The 23,132-nt window shown below is 51.4% G+C and overlaps 1 protein-coding gene across 4 annotated transcripts; it reads left to right on the top strand.

The window, feature by feature from the left end:
- The first annotated feature begins 1,438 nt into the window (after window positions 1-1,438).
- Window positions 1,439-23,116, top strand: LOC136103769 (ADAMTS-like protein 2). 4 transcript variants are annotated; one of them, XM_071809988.1, is made up of 18 exons: window positions 1,440-1,703; window positions 8,061-8,198; window positions 10,857-10,932; window positions 11,426-11,528; window positions 12,460-12,605; window positions 13,335-13,458; window positions 14,662-14,742; window positions 15,164-15,339; window positions 16,288-16,711; window positions 17,320-17,740; window positions 18,563-18,669; window positions 18,849-18,978; window positions 19,550-19,763; window positions 20,379-20,534; window positions 20,789-20,959; window positions 21,456-21,632; window positions 22,303-22,447; window positions 22,567-23,116. In XM_071809988.1, exons 1-18 carry the CDS (start codon window positions 1,537-1,539, stop codon window positions 22,683-22,685), a joined length of 3,075 nt encoding a protein of 1,024 aa, XP_071666089.1. In that variant the 5' UTR covers window positions 1,440-1,536; the 3' UTR covers window positions 22,686-23,116. The 4 variants fall into 4 exon arrangements, with proteins under 4 accessions (XP_071666091.1, XP_071666089.1, XP_071666090.1 ...); XM_071809989.1 differs by having other exon boundaries at window positions 1,441-1,703; window positions 18,852-18,978; XM_065842184.2 differs by having other exon boundaries at window positions 1,527-1,703; window positions 8,056-8,198.
- Window positions 23,117-23,132: the final 16 nt, after the last annotated feature.

Genomic DNA, 23,132 nt, shown 5'->3' with positions numbered 1-23,132 from the left:
ATTTTTCCGTCCTCCTCAGCCTTGCTTTCTCTGGATGGGTCAGAAGCAGATCACCCCATCCTCCCCTTGTCCCCTCCTCGCTAGCAAACAGCTTTGATCAGGAATCCCCAGTCGCTCCCCCCTGCTGACACCCCTCCATCATTCCTCTCCTCCACCTTGAGGCTGAAACCCTTGGTGGGGGAGAAGCGTGGAGGACTCTGATCACCTTCCCACACTAATGACAGCACATCTGGCAGGCAGAAACTGCTGGTCCCCAGATGCCCACCCCAGGCTGGGGACATCTGAAGCTGTTTTTGCACAGCCTTTGTCCACAGCTCACAGCAGCCTGGCTCCCGGGGCGGGGGGCAAGGTGTGAGAGCAGCACAGAGATTCGCAGCATCTTGCCAAGAGCTGCCTTCTGATCGCAAGCACAGCAGGGGTGGGATCCAGATGGGAGGGGGAGACGGTATCAGCAAGCAAATTCATCCCTTTTAAGTCATGAAGTTGACTATCCCAGTGTGCCAGCCTAAAAGCTGTGCCTGATGACAGGCATCAGCAGATTCCTTTACCATGGAAGAAATTTTTATTTATTTAGAATGGAAGGTCTCAGAGCGCTTATGGGGGCTTCTGAGGTGCCACTGCACCCTCTGAGTAACACCTCAAGCAGACAGATGTAGGTAGAAAAGTAGAATAATTTTGTTGGAAGAGACCCTCAGTATCACTGAGTCCAACCATTAACCCAACACAGGCACTAAACCATGTCCCTAAGAACCTCATCTACGTGTCTTTTAGACCCCTCCAGGGATGCTGAGTAGCCTCAAGAGGTCTGATTTGGCAGTGTGCTTTTTTGCAGCTCCTGCATAAAGACAAGATGCACTAACTGTGGTGGTGGAGAAGAACTTTCACATGAGACTCAGGCTGGGCTTTGGTATGTGCCTTAACAAACCATGGCTGAGAGCTGGGGCCTCCGGACAACTATGTATTCTCTTAGTAGGGACCAGCTCATCAGGCTGGCTCACCATGTGGGAATGATTCATCTGCCCCCCAGCAAGGGCAGCTCTCCATGGCGGGGGATGTTTCCCTCCCACCCTGCCCAGAACGGAGCGCTGCCCTCCGGGGCCACCAAAAGGGATGCGCCAGGCAACAGAACTTGCCCTGAAAGATGAATCGGGTAACAAACGGGGTTTTGCGCAGGAGGAAAGGAACAGAGGGCTCGGCTTGGCAGCCCGGGTATCCGAGCCCGCGGGTGGCTCCGCAGGGACCGATCTCTCGGTCCCGGGACTCTGCGAACAAACTCCAAAAAGCGGAGAGCGCCATTGCCGAAGGGCCGGGCGCTGGGACCGGCGGCGGGCAGGGCGGTGCGAGGGGGCAGGCTCAGGCTGCCCGGCTCCCCCGTGCCTGCCCCATAACTCGCAGGCGGGACGCGGGGCCGAGCCCCGGGGCGGCGGAGCCTGAGGAACCGCCCGGCCCCCCTACCCCCCAACCCCCGCCGAGCGGCCGCGCCGCGGGTCGCCGCCCGCCACCCGGCAGGTTGTAAAGTCATTAACTCCCTCAGCCATGCCGGGCCGCGCTCCGGCGGTGGCTGCTCCTGCGACCGCCGCTGGTGGGCCGCCCCGCCGCCTCCTCCGCGGCTGCAGGAGCAGCAGCAGCGCGGCATGGCCGCCGCTCCCCTCCGCCTCCTCCTCCTCCTCCTCAGCGCCGCCGCCGCCCCCCTCGGTGCTAAGGTAAGCGGCGGCGGGTGGGTCGGCGGCGGCGGAGCCTCCCCTCCTTCCCTCCCTTCCGTCGGGGAGCCGCGGCGGGGCCGGGGCCAGGAGGGGCGCTCCGGGCCTGAGCGGGGCAGGGTGGCCCGGGCCGCCCCGGGGAGCGGGCGGTCGCCTCCGGGGAGCGGCGGCCCCTCGCCCTTCCCCGGAGGTTTCTGGTCCCTGCAGGGCACAGCCTGCACTTGGGGGTGTCCCCCCCGCCGCCCGCCCTCAGTGTTGAGGAGTTTGAGAGTGGGGCTTGGTCTTGTCTCCCCCAAGTTCACCCCGAGGACCGGGCGCTTTGCCCGCTCCCCAGCCGCCTGGCACTAACAAAAGGCTGATGCGGGGGGGTGAGGATGCCCGAGGTGGCTTCCCAGCGTCACCAGAAGGACCATAGGGGAGCAGGGCCTTTCTCTGGTTGGGGGTTCGCCCGAGGGTGCCCCCCACATTCATCCCTAGGAGAGGGTTGACTCCACTTCAGGGCTGGAAACAGTTTTCTCCGCTTCCCTCTGTCTCCCGCCAGCTTTAGGCAGCTGCTTTCTGTGCTAACGATGTGGTGCGTGGCAGCCCCACGCTGCCCTCATCTCTGCTCTCCTCCACAAAGGATCGTCTCATCCCGGTCCTCATGGCACTTGTTTCACGGCAGTGCCAGAACCCCTCTGGACCTGGGAGAATCGCCCCCGTTACAGTGGGAGGCAGAAACCCCAGCTCCGCAGGGTGCCGGCTGCACCTCTGCCATCGCGGGTCACTGTGTGCATTGTGGCTCACGTTTCCCCGAGGGCAACCCGGCTGCATTTCTCTGCCGCTAAAGGGATCCTGCTCAGCTAAAGGAACAGGGTTTGGGGTTTGTGTTTCTCAGCCCCACATCCCCGACTCCATGACATAGTGAGCTATCTTACATGCAGAGACGACCAGACACCGCGGCTTTACTGCAGATAACCCAGGTTTGAGGAGCAGCAGCATCTCCTGTTCTGGGGTTGTATTCATTTTAAAGATCAAGTGGCTTGTTTCCACTGCATTTTTACCTTCACACGCATCCACCACTGTTTGTTCTGTTTACCCCTTAACTGCAGGGCTAAGCCAGAGAAAAGCTTCAGGCAGAGCAAGCCAGGTCAAGCCAAACATAAATCCTTCACTTAGGACTGACCTGGATGGACTCCTCCATAACATGTGTACACAAGCGTTGGTTGCTCACGGTTCTCCCTGCCCCCAGCAGCTGTGTTTGTATAGCACAGAAGATGAGGGCATCCGAGGCTGGGAGGGGGCTGCTCAGCCCGCCCCAGGACGAACACACACTGGTACTTGTGCTCGGCCTGCCCTGAGGACTCCCTTACTGCAGGAGATCCCACAGAGTGATCAAGGACCACACGGTGTGAGCTGGCCTGGCAGTTGTGGTTGATAGCGTTGATAGGTATCTCTGGTGCAAGGCTGCACACAAAATCGGTGTTAGGAGATTACCCTGCAATTCCTCTTGCTACCCGGTTTTGTGCACGCAACATTATTATACAGAAAGTGTCCCAGAAAGCCTCAATACATAGACAGGGTAAGCAAACTTCCTACATGGGACTAACTGCGTTCAACACTTCTGAAAAACCTGCTGAGATACCTCTCATGCACACCACGTGTTGCTCCCTTCTTTCCCTTCACACATTTCCACCCTTTCTACCAGTTTGCCCCAGAATAAGCGCGTTACCCCACTTGAATGGAATGGCGTAACTGATTTGGATCCAATGTTTTGTATTGATGTGCAGCACGTACCTTTGAACTTTCTGTCATGGCAGGACTGTGAACAGTACTTGATAGTTCTCCACTGGCTTCTGTTCACTGGCTTTCTAATTTGCTGCTCATCTGCTCCTCATTATATGTCTGGATTTCTGTTACTTATCTGCTATGGTATCACATCTTTAGCAAGCTTACCATTTTTCCCCAGATATCTGTTCTTCCTGATCCCATAGAAATTATTCTGCATGGCTCATTTTACCTCAGGGTACCTTCCCCTCATGGGAAACTCCTCCTCAAATATCTTGTTTCAACTTTTTAAAGGAAATTTGGTTTTGTGTCTATGTCCAACATTGAGTCTCTCATACAAACTATCTAGTCTACCCAAATAGGATAAAACAATGACAGGATGAGAAATAGCTTTACACAAAACCCAGTTCTTCTGTAAAACATCAGGGTGCAATTGCAAATGCTATTGTTTTTTTCAGGGCTGTGGCAAGAGTCTGTCACCACAGCTTTACCCAGAGCATGACATGGGGAACCCAGACCAGGGGGGCTGAAAATGGTCATTCATTTCCAGATAATAATCTGACATCCATTCCGTGCATTAAGGCATCTGAAGCTACTTAAAATCTCAGCAGTTAGTGTGGTTTGCTGCAGAGAGAAGCCTTTAAGTAAAGGGATCAGGGCAGTTTTTGGTAGAGGACAAGCAGTTAATGGCCTCAGAAAAGGTCTGTGAAGAATTTATTTCGTTTTCAGCTGCTGTTTCTAGTAGTCTTGTAAGCTCTGACGGGGTTTAGCAGGGCAGTTTATGGCAGCTCCTGTGCCCTTCGGTGATGGGCCAGCCCTTAAGGCTGCGACCGAGAGCCTCCCCCACCCAGCTCCTCTGTGAAGGGAACCAGACAGACATGCTTGTGGTCTCTCTCTTCCCAGACAGCTTTTCTTCTTTTTTTCCAGAACCCAGGCTCTAATGAATCTCAAGATTAGGCACAACAATAGGCAACACGGGAGGCTGGGCCACCGACACGGTAATTGCAGTTACTCCCAGGTTTCTGGGAAACCCAGCGCAGCTCAGAGCTGAGCCAGCGGAGAATTTATTTTATCCCTTTGGCTCTTCAGAAAGACCGCCTGGAAATCCGATAGGATGTCAGCCCAGGCCCACCCGTCTTTGCATTTCATTTGTGGCAGCCTTTGTTTGGGAGAGGGGAAGCAGCTGCCGAGCCTTTGGTTAGACAGAAAAAGCTGTCTTAGAGGCTGGTGTTTCTGTCTTTGATACTGGCAAATCTGGACGCAGATATTTTTAATTCTGGAAATACTCCCTACAGGTTGGGGTTCAAAGCTCTCGTCTCCCCAAACAAGGGGACAGGAGGGCAGCCCTCACCTCCTCGATCGTGTGGCCTCCAGCGTAGGTGCAGAATAACTCTGTTAGCCTCAGGGAGGAAGAACTGCAGCTGTACAGTCACCACGTGCCAAGCCACAAGCACCTCTGGGGAAATTCTTGTGGAGAGCACCTGCCCGAACTGGAATATGGTCTGTCTGCTTCTGCAGATGTCAATTCTAGGAGTGTTGTTTCTCATAACCTAAGAAATTATAGCAGACCCTCTTACCTCCTTTAGGCAAAGCCCTCACCCAAGCCCAGGCAAAGTCAGCCTTATAAAGACTGGACCCGTGCCTGTCTCCTGCTCTGGTGTTTCTAGCCTGCTGTGTTTCTGCAGTTCTGCAGCAAAGCACGAGTTAGAGCGGCTCCAGCAGCTCCCGTAACCAGGAGGGTGCAAAAGCGTTGTTGTAAAATCCCTTTGATTTCCGGGTATTCACTCAGCTGGAAGGTAACTCCTGGAATTTGTCGATGTGTTTGGGAAACTAAAGCTAGGAGCTAATCTAATCTGGAGTATGTCCCACACTCCTTAATTTATTATCTGCAAAGTTGGAAAATGCAAATATCTCTAATTAAAAACAAGAACCATTTGTGTGTCATGTGTAATGCAGATTTATTTCTGACATTATAATAAATTCGGCACAGATTGGAACCAGCTGCCACAGCTCTAAGTACCTGAAGTTCCCCCTCCATGTCACCAGGCCTAGGACTGGGATGCAGTCACACCATAAGTCTTGCTGGCCAAGGGGACAGCTCAGCATTGTCCTCGCTTACGCAAGTAAATAAACACTCCTCGGCAAGGACCAGCAAGGGAGCTTGGTCACGGAAAACCTGAGAGCCAAATCTGTCTGCTTAAAAAGTGATTGATTCCCCCAGTGCAGAGAGGAGGCAGGAACAGGGCTTATGGTTATAGGGGAACACATTTGATTAACAAAAAATAAAAAAAAAGGTCTCTGACTAGCATCCTTTAATAAATCTTCATTTGGGCTCCTGTCATTCCTGAAAGTCATAGCGCAGAGAGGAACATATTGTATCCTAACTTGAAGAGAGAGGCACACAAAGGCGGAGGCGCTGATCTTCCCCAAACCTCAGTTCTGCCACTTCTTGCCAAGCCCCCTTGTATCCAGGCACAAGACCCAAGAGCATTAACCCTGAAAAGGAGCCTGCAGCTTTCCACCGCTCCAAATACACAAAGCAGATTTCATATCCAGGGGTAGGTCGGTAGAACAGGCTATTTCACTTCCATTCTGCCATTTCCCTTCTGTCCTGTCTCACCTATTTGGATTTTAAGATCTCAGGAGCAGGACTATCTTGCAGTTTACAGCTGCACAGATTTTTATTGCCACCTGGGGAAAAGTTTTGTCAACATTGCAGCTTTTGGTCCGCATGCCTTCCTTCCAGGCAGTCCACACGCCTCATGTAACTACTCAGAGAACTGGTAAGACACCAGCTCGGATTATTACCCCAGCTATAGGAGAATCTTTATTGCACTGAGCACTCCACACAGACACCAGATAAATCATTGGCACTCTCTGACAGTTGTGAAGAGCTCTTCCTCCACAGACCTTGAGATGCTTATCACAGAGAAGCAAAGAAGGGGTCAGGGAAAGAGTTTAGCTGAAAATACCTTACAATAAGAGACCTTTCTGTTTTTTTTTTTTCCTCTGTGAGTGTGGAAGTTACGTAGTCAACACAGTCAGACAAAAATTGTCATGGCAAATAGGTCGAGATGATCATTTGGAACAAGGGAAAAAGGTATTTTTGAAAACATGTCTGCTTCATTTAAATTTCATTTTTCTCTTGTGCAACACAGCTGCTGGCCACAGCATTTGGTCCCTGCCAGGCAAGTCAACTCCAGCCAGAACATCCAAGTACAGCAAAAAGTGTTGTATTGTTTTCACAATCAACCATTGTAATCACGAGAGAGCAGAGCATCAGGTAACATGGTGCTTTTTTGCAGCAGAGTATGTTATTTTCAACATGATCTGACTGTGGTATTATCACCAGGATGAGAAGAGGCACTATGCACATTTCAACCAGGCTAAGTTACAACTTAAAACCATTTGCCTGAAACCAGCTGCATCTCCTCTGCCCAGAGGACGTTCTGTTGGCAGACACTATAGAAACAACAAATTCTCAGGCAAGAATTACACTACAAGATAAAGAACACTTTGGCTTTATTACACCATGAAAGAGCATAAAGCCAAGAGACAAGTCAACCAAAGTAACAAACAGCACATTTAGTGATGAGCAAACACTGCCGAGTTTTCTTTCACGTCCCTCAATTATATTTTGCAGACTGATTCTTCACAACAGGACTGTCGGCTACAGCCATAAACCAGGTTTTGCTAATAGCAGCACTGATACAACTTCCACAAGCCCTTATTTTAATACAGCATGCTTCACACACACACAAATTATTTATTTTCTTCTACTAATACTGAAACACTGTCAGCATTTTCAGCTGGATAAATCCCTTCCAGTCATTGTCCTGTCTTAAACTCCTTGCTGCATTTAACACTGCTCACAGATGTATTTCAGTAAACAGCAAATTAGTTCCTGCACAAGCTAGTTTGCCAAAGTCCCTGGAAGCTTTTAGGCTATCAGACGCTAAATAGGAAAATATTGGAACGTAAAAAAAACAGCTAAAGCATAGAATGTCTTACCTGCTAGGAATTGTGGAGGCACAGCCACCAGCAGCCTGCTGCAATGAACGTGTTGGGACAAGAAGAGCACAGGTTTGCCCAATTTAAAGGCTCAGCCCCAGCGAGGGATATTGGGAGCGGGAGTGATCCACCTCTGAGCATAGTGGGGTGGATGGGGACAGGGGACAACAGAAACTGCAGGAGGCTCTGGTTCTGAAGCACTCTTGAAAATTACTTTTGTGAGAGTTGGAGTGTGAAGAACTTAGATCTGAGCTTACTTCTTGAAAAAAAGATGAGTTTGTTGAAATGCAGCTCCAGTGAGTGACAGATGTGTTATCCTCTGCGGGCAGGACTCCACATGGCCAAGCACCCCAGATTTTCTTCTGCTCTGTCTGACCTGGCTTGGGAGTGATGCTGGTGTTACTGTCACACATGTCCAGCCCGACAGCCCTTTACCACATCATGTCACAAGATTCCAGGGGCATAACTCCATCTTGGAAGGGAAGTTGAATTTTGAGATGTGTGAGCCTGGCGTGGCCTCACAGGGCTCCTGGTGAGGAGCCAGGTTCTCCAGCTAACCATCCTCTGTTTCTGTCAGGACAGTAGTGAGGCAGAAGATGGAGCTGGCCCCTGGGATGAAGAAGTCACCAAGTGGTGGGGAGAGTGGAGCTCCTGGTCTACCTGCTCCCGGTCCTGCGGGGGAGGCGTGATGTCCCGGGAGAGGCACTGCTTGCGGCAGAGGTGAGAGGGCAACAAAGATGATTAAGAGAGTGGAGCATCTCCCTTATGAAGAAAGGCTGATGGAGCTGGGGCTCTTTAGTTTGGAGAAGAGGAGACTGAGGGGTGACCTTATTAATGTTTATAAATATATAAAGGGTGAGTGCCACGAGGATAGAGTCAGGCTCTTCTCAGTGGCAAACAATGATAGGACAAGGAGTAATGGGATCAAGCTGGAACACAAGAGGTTCCACTTAAATTTGAGAAAGAACTTCTTCTCAGTGAGGGTAACAGAGCACTGGAACAGGCTGCCCAGGGAGGTTGTGGAGTCTCCTTCCCTGGAGACATTCAAAGCCCGCCTGGACACATTCCTGTGCGACCTCACCTAGGCGCTCCTGCTCCAGCAGGGGGATTGGACTAGATGATCTTTTGAGGTCCCTTCCAATCCCAAACATACTGTGATACTGTGATACTGTGTGTCCCAGCCCACGCCTTTGGCCAGGTCTCCAGTGGCAGAAGGGAAACGGGGTGCCCCCTGACCTGTGTTTTGTGTTTGCAGGGTCAGTCCTGCTCTCTTCTGCAGCCTCTCCAAAAGGAAGGTGGCTGGTGCCTGTGGGGTGGCAGGGCTGACGAGGGAGAAACAGGCTGCAGCGGGGCAGGTGACAGGCCCCCTGAATATGTCACCCACTCAGCCTGGCTTGTCCAATGGGAACCAACCCCTTGGTCCTCTCTTGCTGTCTGTGGGACACTTGAAGAAGACAGGGCTGTGGGCTGGAGAAGGCTATCTCCATTCCTCTTCCCCTCTCTTTTGCAAACCCTCACTTTCTGTGGCTGCTCTGGCCAACCTCACCCTGATTTGCAGCCAGTTCCTGCACTGAGGATGTGGGTGCATGTTCCCAGACACCTTCTGGGGACTTGATTTACTCCTGGCAGCAGCCAGCTCAGCTGCGTCTCAGCAATTTCCCCTCTTCATTCCCTGCCGAGCTTGCAGGTTTTTTTCCCACTCTGTCATTTATCTGGCTGTCACCTGACAGCATCTCTGTTTGTCCCCTACGGCCATGTTTGTCCCCTACAAAGCTGCTACAGTCCCGCTATCAGTTGGACAGGGTTTTTGGGAGCGAGAAGAGCTGGGGAACTCCAGATGCCTGAACTCCTGCTGTCCCCTTTGGGTCACGTTGCCACCAAGCCCTCCTCCTCCTCCTTGTTCACCTCACTGACCTCCTCCAGGCTCCCGGGATGTTAATGTGAGCTGGCATCCTGCAGCACAGCGAGCCCGTGGGGGCTGTCTGCCCCACTCTCAGCCCTTTCCCCTTCCGCACGAATGCACTCCTGAGCAGAGGAACCTCAAAGCCGGGCCCCCAACCTGCTCTCCTTCCTGCAGCAAAAAACTTGGCTTCTGTGGGCTGATTGGCAAAGTGAGGGACCAGATGCACTGCAGTACCTTCCATCTGCATGTTACCTCCCTGCTATCTGGGCTTGCTGGTGCCTATGCTGATGCTCTTGCCCCCCAGCATGCTGTGGCCATTGTGGGAGGGAGCCTGGGGCTGTCTCACACCCCGCACAGCCCTTCTGCCCTTTGCCTGCTGCCAGAAAAGAGATTTTTTTCCTCCCCGTTTGGCATCTGTTCTATCTTTGACTCCACAGCTGGGGAGAGGAAAGTTTTGCTGTGGTGTTTTATTCCTTGGGTTCAAGTCTGAATTTAAAAAATAAAAAACCCAACGTAAAACCCAGCCAAAAGGTTTCTGCAGATTCAAGGAGAGTGGCTTCAGTGTGGGCCAGTTATGCTCACAAAATTTCTGCCCCAGTCTGCAGGCAGGCTCTGCTTCGGCTGAAAGGAATAGCAGTTTTCAAGTCTTTTGGTGCAAATTTAGGCTTTGCCTACATTGTGTGAAGCATTGCTCTGGAGGAATAACTGCAGTACCTCTAGCCAGTCCAGCTCAAATATACCTGCAGGGTTCTTAATTACATGACGCATCCTAAGTTCCCAATACTGTAATGCATTGGCTGCTCATGTTTACGCAGACCACGTTGCCCTGATCTGTGGTCTCAGCCATTCTCCATACATCTTCACAGCTTTCAAGAATTTTTTCACATCTACATCAGTCAAGGACTCTAGTATCCCTTGGATAATTCCTGCTGGCCAGAGCTAAAGCATCAAGTGTTGAGAAATTCCCATGGTTTTGGTCCATCATCTGCACTGAAACTTTCCTGCTGATCTTTAAGGTGGCTGGTCCCCATGAGAGGTGCCATCTCTCTGCCTGCTGCTCAGCAAATCCTGAAATCAGCTCCCCTGGTCATTGCAAATCACAGGTGCTTCCATGGGAGTGATGGATCATCAGGATCTACTGCTCTTTTGTCACATTTTGGAGCTCAGAGGTGAAGGGACACAGTGGTGGTGATACTGCAGTTGTTCCCCATCTGCTCAACCTACCCCAAAACAAGAGTAGGTTAAAATCACAGTACACCTAAAAATACCCCAAGAGTAATCTAAATTCACTGTCCACCTAAAAACACTGAAAAATGTGTTTTGGAGAAGATTTTTGGCTAGTCTAGGTCCAGAAAGCTTTGCTCTGATAAAATGCCTGCCTTGCTTTTCCCCATTAAGTCAGGCCTGACTTCTCTGTCATCCCCAATACCTCAGTACTTCACAGACCTGCAGCTCATTTTCTTTCTGCTTTGCAGGCTTCAGATGCCCCAAGGAATGAACAGCACCATGTGTGTTGGCCAAGCCAAGCACTACCAACTGTGCCAGCAGCAGGTGAGAACCACTTCCAGTACGCACTGGTCCTTACTGGGGGATGTGGGACTCAGGGGATCGTGTTTGGAGCTGCAAGAGCACCAAGCACTCAGGGTGCGACTGGTCCCCAGGGGAGTGCAGAGAAGGGGTATGACGCACTCTTGGAGTGGTTGACTGTGACTTTGAAGATGTGGGAGGTCACGTCTACCCTCTGGGACTCAGAGGTAGGGGAAAAGGATATAAAAACATATTGGTTATGGGGTGTGAGGAGGGACAAAGATTTTCCTGTATGCTTTGCCCTTCGCTGGAAGTAATTTTTGCAGGACTGTTAAATACAGCTGTCTGAGGGGCCCTTGGCTTTTCTGACTGTATTACAGCACCTCAGAGTCCATCACTGATTCTTTCCAGGGTGGACAGGGCGTTTTCATCCTCCAAGGATGCAGCAGGGACAAGCAGCTGTCAAAACCGTGGCTGTGACATAGGAAGCTTTTGATCACATTTATTCCCTCCCTAGCCCTGCCCAGCGAACACAGCAAGCTTCAAACAGCAGCAGTGCTCCAGTTTCAATGCCAAAGCCTTTGGGAAGCGCTACTACCACTGGATGCCTCTCTATCCAGGTGGGTTTTCACAGCTTTACACAAAGGATCAGGGTGAGAAAACACCCACAGACTCTTCTCAGACATCGGAGAAGGGGAAGGTCTCAGGGGACAAGGGATGGATGCTCCTGGCTGCTCTGGCAGTGCTTCCCTGTGCTCCCTGCTTTGGAGAAATCAATCCCTGTCTCTTCAGAGAACCACTCCACCCAGCCAGACCTCCTCTCTCACCATGTTGCTCCTGGTTTGGCTCCTACATCAGCAGGCGGTAGTGGGCAGACAGGACACAGGCTTCTCTGAGTTGTCTTGGCTAACCAGCAGTCATCTTGGCAGAGCGGGTGTTGATACTCTTTGTGCCTTCTACTATTTTGACTGCTGCTGTCACCCAGCATGCTTCCTGCTGTCTTGGTGATGGGTTCTCAGCAGGATGCCCACCCGTTTCCTGCCCAGGCAAGACAAATTGTGTCACATGAGTTGCCAGTTGGCCCTTGAGGCCCAGATTGAGGTCACCTCAGATATTATCCCTCTTTCTGGGCCCACGTGTTTCTCTGTTAGCTGCCAAGGGGACCTAGAACATCTGCACCTCTACCTTTGGTTGCTTGGGTAGATAGAGCGTAGCTGGCGACGGCCATACAGTCAGAAACCCGCTTATAAGTCTTGCTAGCTGATACAGATTCCCTTTCTGACAGATGGGATTGCACTGCAAAGGGGAGAGGGTGTGGCAGGGATTTTGCCAACAAGAAGCATTTCTGCTAGCCATGGTCCCCACCTGCAGCCTCATACCATGACCCCTTTACTACTATAAAATCTGTAGCCTTGGGGTCTTGTCTCAAGCAATAAGAACATCCAAGGTGATATCAAACTATCAGTATGGATAAGAGGAACGTTCCCTTCTTCGCTGTCCACCTCTGAGCACCTCGATCTCCCTGGTGACTTTCTGCCTCTGTCCCTTCAGACGACTACACCAGTATCTCCAACAAGCCGTGTGACCTCCAATGCACCACCCGGAGCGGAGAGAGGCAGCTGATGGCCCGAGCACAGGATGGTACCTCCTGCAAGGACAGGACCTATCAAGGGGTCTGCATCAATGGGAAGTGTGAGGTGAGGCTCTGGGGGGAAGGAGAACAGAAACTGGGAGCATAAGTGTGTGGCTGGACCTCCTGGTCATCGCAGGGCCAGGGGTCCCAGCAGGGAATTGTAAATGGGGCCTGGTGTGGAGTGATTACATTCAGTCTTGAGTGCCTGTGGGCAAGAGGAGAGCAAAGAGGTTCACGTAAAGGGAATTATATACATCCACGTATTCCCAGTGAGCGACAGCCCTTTCCTCCCTGCACAGAGACTAGAACTGAAAATTTGTTTACATAGTAATCAGATTTATGAAAGAAAAGTCTTCCATTTGATTTTTTATCTCATACAGCAAGAATGAAGGGTGGTTGTATATGGTGTTACAGAGAGATACCTTACAACCTCAGGTAGGCCTGCCATTGCTGCAGCTTGCTCTGGAGGGTGATGTTGTACGTTGCTGTGTCAGTGAGAAAGGAGGACTGACCTAAATGCAGAGACAAAAGGAATCAAAATAGCTTACCCAAGTCTTAATCCATTCACCCACATGCACAAGCCCTCGCCTCATGTTCAGTGGCACAATGTAGATGGTCACAAGTGAATTTCTGCTGCTGTTGCATTAATTCATTACTCCATTCCGTGCTACCCTACATCCCCCCGAGAACTCAGTACCTCAGCAAAAGAGCATGGTAGCATTTCCTTGAGAAGACCCTGCCCTGTGGAGACAAGCTGGCCCCAGCAAACCCTCTCTTGTTTTATTCTTTGCAGCCAGTTGGGTGCGATGGGAGCCTGTACTCACCCCGGACGATGGACAGATGCAGGGTGTGTGGAGGGGACGGCAGCACTTGCCACCGTGTCTCGGGCAGCTTCCGAAAGGCAATCTCACAGATAGGTACTCCCTGCTACCACAGTCCGGAGACTTGACCTGCTAATTCTTAACCACCAACTGACATGAAGGGTGACTGGCTTGAACGTGGGTAGGAGTTTCCCACCTGCTTGGTGGAAAGAACTGAATAGTGCCACCCTTCCTTAAATGCCTGTATTTTGTCCTTTTCACTTAATCATTACAGGAGATTGGTTTGATGTGCTGTATATTAGGCTGGTAAGGTTTCCCTTCACCTCTTTACAATAGGAAGCAGCTGGGGATCTATTTGTTCCTATTGATTTTGGCGTCTTGCCGACCTCAGATGATGTGAAGAGATCAATGAATCTTCTTTTATTTGTGCTACATGTTCGTTTGAAACTTAAGCTCCTGTGATGAGGGTCACAGCGTTTATTTCCGCCTACACGTAATCTCCTGCTTCCCCCACTCCTGTGGCTGGCACAGCCGAAGGACAGTCCCTCTGAAACTGGGCTGAGATTCATCTCTTGGCACCTCATGGCCCGTTCCTCCACCCACAGAAGGAATAGACTGTGGTATGCTCATTAGTATTTAATTAACTGTGGTCTGAGGATGCTTTGGAACATCATTTCGCATTGTTTCACTAGTCTGCCTCGCTCTGTACAGACACCAGGCTAGAAGAACACTCGGGCGCCTCTCCAGAGCAGGGTTAATGGTGCTAACCTCTCTGGCAGTACAGATACAGTTTTGGCCTCCCATTCCAGTCCTTACAAAATCTTACATGGCAGATAAGATCTGTGTTTCTAGCAGGAGAGACAAGCTGCCAGATCATATAATTTAAGAGCCTTCTTATATTCTCTCCCTTCAAAGGTCAATTCTTATGCTACTTCTGAGACAAATTCTATTGAGTCAGGAGCTGAGGGGACATGTTCAACATCAGCCCTGATCACAATAAGCTTTTTCTGTGCTCTTGCCAGAAAGAGCCTGAGAGCACATTCATCCACACACCTCAGGCCAGACCACTGTGCAGTTTTTTCCTGACTCCAAACCCAGCAGTGCTCAGAGACCCGCAATGGTGATCTGTAGTGGGACTTCAGAGGGGAGCTGGGATTAGAGCTTACAGGCTGGCACAACGTGTAATGTCCTTAGCGTCCACCCTCCTACATACACACCCCACGAGCTGCTTTTCCTACCTAGAACTTTTTATTCTGTCCTCGGGGTCTCCTCACTCTCTGTTCTGTTCCCGTTCCTCAGGTTACGTGTTCATCACGAACATCCCTGCCGGTGCCACGGACATCCTCATCATCGAGCGCAGGAAAACAGAAAACATCCTAGGTAAGCAGAAAAACTGGGCAGACATGGTTTAGCTGCCTGGGAGGTGGGAGGAGGGCTCTGTGCGCTCCCACCTGTGCTGTGAGAGCTGTTTGTGAGCATTTCCTCCAGGGTAACGTGGAGACACTTCATCTCTCCACAAACCAAGGCTACCAGCAGCAGGAGGGACATTTGGAAACCAAACTCACTACAGGCAGTCCCTGTTGTGAAGACATTTGTGCTCTTGTTGGAGAGGACAATGAAAGCAGCAGGCACTGAATACCTCTGATCTGACCTGATGGGGAAGATGAATGCTGGAGAGCCCGCAGTTCTTTTTGTGTTGGGCTTTTCTCGGTTGTGAGCTGTTTGCTCTCCTCAGTGCCAGTGCACCCCTCACGTTCTGCACAGAGTATCACATTTGTCCCTTTTCTCTCTCTCTTTGAAGCGCTCGCAGATGAATCTGGACATTTCTTCTTCAACGGCAACTCCGCCATTGACAACCCCCAAAACTTCAGGGTAGCTGGCACAGTCTTCAAGTACCGGCGGCCCCCGAGCCTAAACTCAGATGGGCTGGAGTATATCATAGCTCACGGGCCCACCAACCAGTCCCTGAACGCCATGGTATGAGAGGAGCTCATTTTAGGCTTTTCTGTCTTGCCTGTCCCAAAATTGTGAGCCTTCCTGTCGAGGGTTAAGATTGCGGGGTGACAATCAAACCCTGGCAGATGTATTGTTAACCTCCTCTCCCCCCCACTTCCCCCTTTTGCCCCTCCCTCTCCCCCCTTCCCACTCAGGACAGGCGATCGGGAGGGAAAGGAGGACAGAGAGAAGAGAGTTGGAAAAGTTAAAGATGTTTTACTAACGCTACTAATAAGAATAGAGAAAATAATACAAAATATACAAAACCAATCTTGTAAGTCTCAGCAACTGCAGAGCCAGCACCCGAAGTCCTGGATTAGACTCTGTATCCAACCAGAGCTGGATTCAGTCTCTCACTAGGCCTCAGTTCGCAGGGACGACCAGCAAGGTCCTCTCCTAATGTCAGCCATGAGGAAAAAAAAAAAAAGGCAAAGGGCAAAAGGGACGAGATCCTCGTGATCTCCCACTTTTATATGAAGTATTCACGTGAATGGAATGTTGTACACCGTCGGTCAGTCTCTCGATCATCAGTTTCTCGTTGCCCCTCTCGTGAGATGTCCATCCATGCTTATCAATAAGTTTGCATTCCGTGCTAGGTTTAACCAAAACATGTGTTGGGTTCTCCAGGAAAATGCAGCTAACATGAAGGCTTTAGCTGACAGGCAAATTCACTAAAAGAGAAACTTGTTTTTTAACAAAACCAGGACACTTCCTCAGACAAAGGGAATATTAACCTGGTTCCCAAGCCAAACCTGAGTGTGTAGGTGTCTGAGGAAGCCAGAAATTGTCTTGTTGGGGAGGTTCCTCTTGGATTTGTGAGGTTGCTGTCTTCTTTTAATATCCATTACAAAATGGATGTGGCTAAAAGAGGTCTCTGAGAATACATGTCCTTAAAATAAGGGTTTTGTTCTCTTGACCTGTTTCTTCCAGTACTATAACTTTAATGGGAAGATGCCACACATAACTTATGACTACACTGTACCACGGACACCACCTCTGCGAACTGCAGCCCCCGCTGTAGACAGACCTCTCTATCGTCACCTACCAGAGACCAGCCAGAGCCATCCCATTCCAACCGACTCCAGAGCTGCCCAGGACCTCAATGCCACGTGGCTCTCCCTGTCCCCAGATGACACCAGTGAACAGCTTCCTCTAAGAGAAGGGCATGAAGATTTAGGCTTTGGTCACCCACACCTCATCCAGATCAACTCCACCAGTCAGACTCGGGACTGGGGCTGGGAGCAAAGTGAAGAGAAGAAGTATGACTTCCAGATAAGACAAGTCTACCATTCAAACACAGCAGGAGAGGAAGAGGAGGAGGAAGCAGCAGCAATAGGCGGAGAAACAGAGTTGGGTTGGTTGCTTTGCTTTTCCTTCTGTCCCATTTTATTTGCTGAAAGCAGGCATCCCACACTGGTCTTCTTGAATTCTAAGGTGGCTTTACCTCAGGGCAGGCAGGAGAGAATGACGATTAGTAGTGGGATGGAGACTGCCAGAGCATCAAGTGCCAGTAGCTCTGTGAGGGACAGGGAGCTGGGAGAGGGCAGCCGTGGTACGGATCAGGCAGTGTCCTCTCAGGCAGTCCCATGGGACCTGAGCTTGGCCAGCAGGGCAGTGACAGCAACAGGTCCTAGCAACCGGTCAGTGATGGCCAGGTGACAGCAAGGTGACAAGGCTAGTCTGAGGTCAATCTGCGAAAGCCAAGCAACAATTCAGGGGCAAAGTACACCTGCAGCATTGCTCAGGCAAGGACTGAAAGCCCAGGCCTGAGCTTAAATAGGGCTCCTGAGTCACTGGCAGTGTGTATGTGGTTGGTCAGGGCAATTAGAGCCTGTTGGTGCACCCTGGTGGCAATTCATGACTTTGAGGCTGAAAACTCAATGGTTTTTGCCTTGTTAGGTACTACATGCTGAAGTATGAGCTATCCAACGTAGTTAAAACATCCCTGTGTTTTTCCCCCAGCTCTCAGGTTCAATCAGATTTCTATCAGCACGGCTGTACCCTACAGCATGAGGGGATCTGAGCTCTCAGAGAACAGCCGCATAGCGTCCTCGAGGCTTCGTCTCTTCAGGCGATTGTGTCACCGAGACCCACACAACACTGCCTTCTGTAGGGAGCTGCAGCACTTGGCAGCCAGGCTGAGGAACATCACCGCAGCGGGACTGTGGATCGAGATGGCTGCCCGGTGGCCACAGGGCCTCCACAAAGCGCCGGCCCGTAAGAACTCACTGGAGGACTTGAAGGTGGAGGAGGCATTTGCTGGGAGTCAGGGGGAAGCAGCCAACTACAGCATGATGGTGTCTGCGGAGAGCCCTCTGCTAGGTGCCAGCCCAACCGCGAACATCAGCCAGGCAGAGCCCCTGCGAGCCCCTGGCACTGAAAGGTGGCACTTGGTTTCCTGGGCAAAACAGGAGCGTGGTTAGCTGGGGAGGGAGGGCCAGACTAGTCTTCTGGTAGTCTCACTGCTGTCCTTGATGTCCCCATTCACCAGTGCTTGTCCATGGCAGCTACTTGACCAATAGTGTGTCCTCCAAAGACCGATTGTCACAACCGGCCTGAGGTGGACGTCCCTAAATGTATTTCAGGTCTTCCTGCCTCTAAGGGATCCATTTAAATGGGTGTTGAAGGACCTGCGAGGCCAACACTGATATGACTGTAAAGGCAAAGAGTCCATAGCGTGTCACACACGTTTACCACCACATCATGCCCCTTCTGTCCCATTCCTCTGGGCACAGAAGCTTCTGTAACTTCGATAAACATTTGGCAGGAGACTGAGGGCCAGCTTTGAAACATTTCTGGCAAGCCACATGAACTCTCCCCACCAGTTTATATGATACTAAGAGGGACCTTGCTTGAACTCTCCTTTCCAACTTAACGTCATACCACTTAAGGTGATAGTGTGAGGCTGAGGGCACCTGTGTGGTTGAAAGACCGTTATATACACAAGACTCACTATGAACGATGCCTTCTCTCAGAAGAGTGTTGATCCATGGCTATTCACAGCCTTCCTAGTTGAATTCAGGAGGTGGATCAAAGCTTTACAATCTCTATTCATCAGTGGTCCATCTTGCCCAAGGTGAGGGAGATGGAGGGCAGAAGCACTGAGTTTCTTCCTGTCTTCAAAGACACTGAAAAGGAAACTCACTAGATTTTATGTTTGCAGCAATTTTTCATTTTTAGCTCACGCTGCCTCCTTTTTCCACAGCAATGACTTTGATGTGAGCCCTGTGGGCCATGACGACATCAGCTTGGCTGACATGTATCGGTGGAAAGTCTCAGCTTATGCGCCCTGCAGCTCCACATGCACGTCAGGTAGGTTTGGCTTCAGGTGACCATGTGAGGTCCTTCTTTGCTGATGGAAAGAACACTGGTATTCTCTAAAATGGCAGGTAGAGTTTCAGTTGCAGTGAGCACTCCAGTAATTTAATCATGGTGGGAGGAGTCTTTTAGATCTGGTGGAGCCAGACCAAGAGAGGGTCTTGATTGCCCAGCAGGTATCAGCACCTCCTATGCCATGTGTGTCCGGTATGATGGAGTGGAAGTGGATGAAACGTACTGCGATGCCCTTACCAGACCAGAACCTACTCATGAATTTTGCACAGGGAGAGATTGCCAACCTAGGTGAGTAGAAGTGACATCAGCTGTCAATGGGGACAACATATCTTGGTAAGGACCATTTTCTGCTCAAAGCATACAGCCATTTCTGGGCTGGAGGATATGCTTAAACAGCTAAGCCAAAAGAGGAAAGGAATTTGCTGTCTAAATTGCCCGCTAAGGACAAAGTTGGATTTCATAGAATCACTTTGGTTGGAAGAGACCGTTAAGATCATCAAGTCTAACCATAACCGAACTCTGGCACTAAACCATGTCCATAAGAACCTCATCTATATGTCTTTCAAACCCCTCCAGGGACAGTGACTCCACCACTGCCCTGGGCAGCCTGTTCCAATGCCCAACAGCCATTTCCGAGAAGAAATGTTTCCTAATGTCCAATCTTAACCTTCTGTGGCACAACTTGAGGCCATTTCAAGACCGGCATCGCCTTAACACAGACATATACGTGATAAGCAGATTCATAGCAGCACCCACTGGGTGGGGGAGTCCCCAGCATGCAGATACTTCCCAGCCACCCCTTGTCCCCCCTTACCTGGGTTCTCCTTTGTCCTTTCTCTCCTGGGGACTGCTCATGGAGGTGGGAGACCAGCCGGTGGAGTGAGTGCTCCAGGACCTGTGGTGAGGGCTATCAGTACCGCACTGTCCGCTGCTGGAAGATGCTGGCTCCAGGCTTTGACAGCTCCGTTTATGATGACCTCTGTGAATTGGCGGGGCTGGCCAGGCCCATGGAGAGGAAAGCCTGCAAGAACAAGGCCTGTGGGCCCCAGTGGGAGCTCTCCGAGTGGTCTGAGGTAGGCAGTCTGGGGAGCTTTGCTCCCAGAGGTAAGCAGCCAGGGCTGGGGGAAGGTGACTGGGAAACGTTGGGTGCTGAGGAAGACCCTGACTCACTCCATCCTGGGGAGGCAAGGTCTGCCTTCACCCACAGCTCCCCTGTTCTCGCACTGCCCAGCCAACAAAGGCCATTGCAAAACCTGTTTTTCCTGAGGTTACTTCTCAAGCAGGACGTTGACCAAACAAAAGCCCTGTCAGCTTTGTCTCTGTCTTCCCAAGGATTTAACTAAGGACAAATGAGAAAACAACGTGGAGACACAGAGGAGCTAAAACCCGACCAAAATCCCTTGGATTGACTTCCCACAGCCTGCTTGGGACTGGGACAGTGAAGCTGCCCAGTGACTTTGAACAGCAGTCCAGGCCTTGGCATCTTGTAGCATGGGTGCTCTAGGACCAAAATTACTTAAGCAGCAGAGATAAGAGGCAGACCCGCTTTTTTCTGTCCCTGCTGGGGCCCTTTCCCTCTTACCAAGAGCAGCAGAACGAGAAAGGGGGAGGCAGAGCTGCCTCCCTTTGCTCATTCCTCTTGTTCTCTGCTTCTGAGTGCCAGGACTGACTCTGTCTGGCCCTTGCAGTGCTCGGCGCGGTGCGGCACGCAGGGGACGATGAAGCGGGAGGTGCGCTGCTCGGTGGAGGCACCCCTCTGCAACGAGTCCCAGAAGCCCAGCAGTGAGAAGACATGCACGGGCCCACCCTGCGACCGCCGCTGGACTGCTTCCGACTGGGGCCCGGTGAGAATAGTCTGTATTTTTGCTTCTCTGTGCTGTAAGTTTTGACGAGCTGTGAGGTGAGCTCCGTTCAAGGATCTGGGAAGCTCACGACACCTGGGGAAGGGAAACCTCTGACCAAACATTCTGCTAAAGATCCCATATCACAGTCCCAGTGGCAGAGCAAGGCTCTGGGCTCAGGTGTCCCAGCACCACCAACCCCAGCCCCTCCACCTTCTTGCTCTCTGATGTGTCTAAATGCCCTTTATTCCTCCAAGTGCTCAGGTTCGTGTGGTGAGGGACGCATGAGCCGCTTCATCACGTGTCGCAACCAGGAGGGCAAAGTGATTTCCGACTCGCAGTGTGACCCAGCCACCAAGCCCCTGGCTGTCCACCCGTGTGGAGACAAGAACTGCCCTGCGCACTGGGTGGAGCAGGAGTGGGACCAGGTAAAGCCAAGCCCAGCCCCGTGTCCTCAGCACTCCATCCCACCCCGTGTCCCACAGGAGCTGGTGGGAGCCCGGCTCCCTTGGCAGAGCAAGGCTATATGATGTGACCTCTAACCGTGGAGCCGTACCCTCATCCTAGGGCCTTCCAGAGAGAGGGAAGGAGCAGTAAATATGCTAGCTTCTGTCCCCCAATACCCTAAAGGCCACCCCAAAGTTTGTAGCATTTGCTGCCTTCCCAGGGACCTCCGTTGGAGGGCAGCAATGTCCTAAGGAAAACGTCCTCTCCCACCTCTGGCTCCCAGCTGGCAGCTGCAGAGATCCCAGCAGAGCTCTTTGTCCAGAATGTGGATGTGTCTCCCCAAGATTTTGGTCCCAGCACTAAAGAGAAAGCTGCAACAAAACCAGCTTCATCTCTGATAAATAATAGCCAGAGGTAAAAGTGAGCCACAGCCGACAAGCATCATTTGTTACCTGTCTGTTCTGTTCTTTTCCCCAGTGTGATGCCAGCTGTGGGCGAGGGACGAAGACCCGGGTCGTCTTGTGTGCGGGCTTGGAGAATGGTGTGTACAGGGAGTACCCCGAGAAGCGCTGTGAAGCCTCTCAGAAACCCGAGGAACAAGCTGCCTGTTTCAGGAGGCCATGTTCAACGTGGTTCACCACCTCCTGGTCTCAGGTAGGGTTCGGGATGGTGGAGAAAGGGGAGACAAGGCCTCGTCACCCTGGTTGGTGAAGCGTGACCTGCACTGAAGGTTTCCAGCAGCCTGTTCTGCTGAGAGCTCCGTTAGGTCTGAATGGGACCATGAGCTCTGCTCTTCTGCAGACCAGGCACCAGGTGGAGAGACCAGCACACTAAGCTGGAGAAAACCTTAGAGCATGTGGATTATTGCCTTGAGCAAGAGCATGCACCACACTGCAGGTGTACAGGGTACAGCTGTGTCTCCTCTGCCAGAGGTCAATGTTCTGTCCTCCCCTGCTTGCTTTGATTTTAACTGGGAATGGGAGGACAGGGCAAGCTGGGCCAGGCTTGCTGCAGCCATTTTCTCCATCTTCTGTCCCAGCATCAACACTCAAAGCAAAAACAATTGCAAGTTGCATTAAAGAAATGAACGCGAACTCCTTCCTTGCTCTGGCCCAACCTGGGCTCAGGGAGGCTCGCCTTCAGCAACAAAAGGGAAACATAATTTTGAGATCAGTGTGGGATTTGTGCCAAACCTCCTCAAGAACAGTCTCCAAAGTAGGGACCAGGAGATGTCACTGGTAGAAAGAACTTGGGAACTATAGAAAAATAAAATAATAAAATGAAAGCCTCTCATGATCCCTTCCCTCTCCCTCAATCCCAACAGTGCAGCAAGACATGTGGAGCTGGTGTGCGGCTGCGGGAGGTGAAGTGTTACCAGGGGGACGTGCTGGCTCAGGGCTGCGACCCCACTTCCAAACCCGAGGCCAGGCAGACGTGCCAGCTCCAGCCGTGCCCTACAGAGGCACCGGGTAAGTCTGGGAGGGCAGGGAGGGTGAGGAGCTGTGGGGAGCCCTTTGCTCTCTCCAGTTCTCTGCTGGGGAAGCACATCTCCTTTTTAACCCCTGCTGTGGTTGCTTCTGATCTCCAGAAGAAGACTGTGAAGACAAAGCAACAGCCAACTGTGTGCTGGTGCTGAAGGTGAAGCTGTGCTCTCACTGGTACTACAGGAAGGCTTGCTGTTGGTCCTGTCGCCTCAGGTCACCCTGACTGCTGTCAGGCCCAACTTTCCATCCAAGTTCAGGGGCAAGAGTCCCCTTGAACCAGACTTTATACCACCTGAAGCCACTCCACTTGGCTTGGCTGCGAAGCCAGTCCCTGTAGACCAGTCACTCAGCGAGGAAGGATACCCAGGACTTAGTCATCACCATTCCCTCTCCACCAAGAGGATTTTTACACAAGAAAAGCCATCAATCAGTTCCTAGAAAGCTACTGAGAAGCGAGTTGGGAAAGCCTGTCCCTGCTGTCATCATCTCTGCAGAGCTACAGTTGGAGGTGGTGGGGCACAGAGGCCAGCCTGCAGCAGGACACAGACGACAAGCAGCTGTCTTTCTGGTCTGCCCTACAGATTTTTCTACTACAAGGGCAATTCCAAAACACACTGAAAAATTCTGTGTCATAATAAAGAGCTAAACTTTAAACCTGTGTTTTTGGGAG

This window comes from Patagioenas fasciata, chromosome 6 (genome assembly GCF_037038585.1).
Source record: "Patagioenas fasciata isolate bPatFas1 chromosome 6, bPatFas1.hap1, whole genome shotgun sequence".
NCBI lineage: Eukaryota > Metazoa > Chordata > Aves > Columbiformes > Columbidae > Patagioenas > Patagioenas fasciata.
This window is presented reverse-complemented; position numbering and strand designations above follow the sequence as displayed.

Coding starts and splice junctions, on each gene's coding strand:
- LOC136103769 (XM_071809988.1), top strand. CDS start 1,537: ATGCCGGGCCGCGCTCCGGCGGTGGCTGCTCCTGCGACCGCCGCTGGT. Junction 1,704..8,060: donor CCGCCCCCCTCGGTGCTAAG/GTAAGCGGCGGC, acceptor CTGTCAGGACAG/TAGTGAGGCAGAAGATGGAG. Junction 16,712..17,319: donor AGGCGGAGAAACAGAGTTGG/GTTGGTTGCTTT, acceptor TTTTTCCCCCAG/CTCTCAGGTTCAATCAGATT.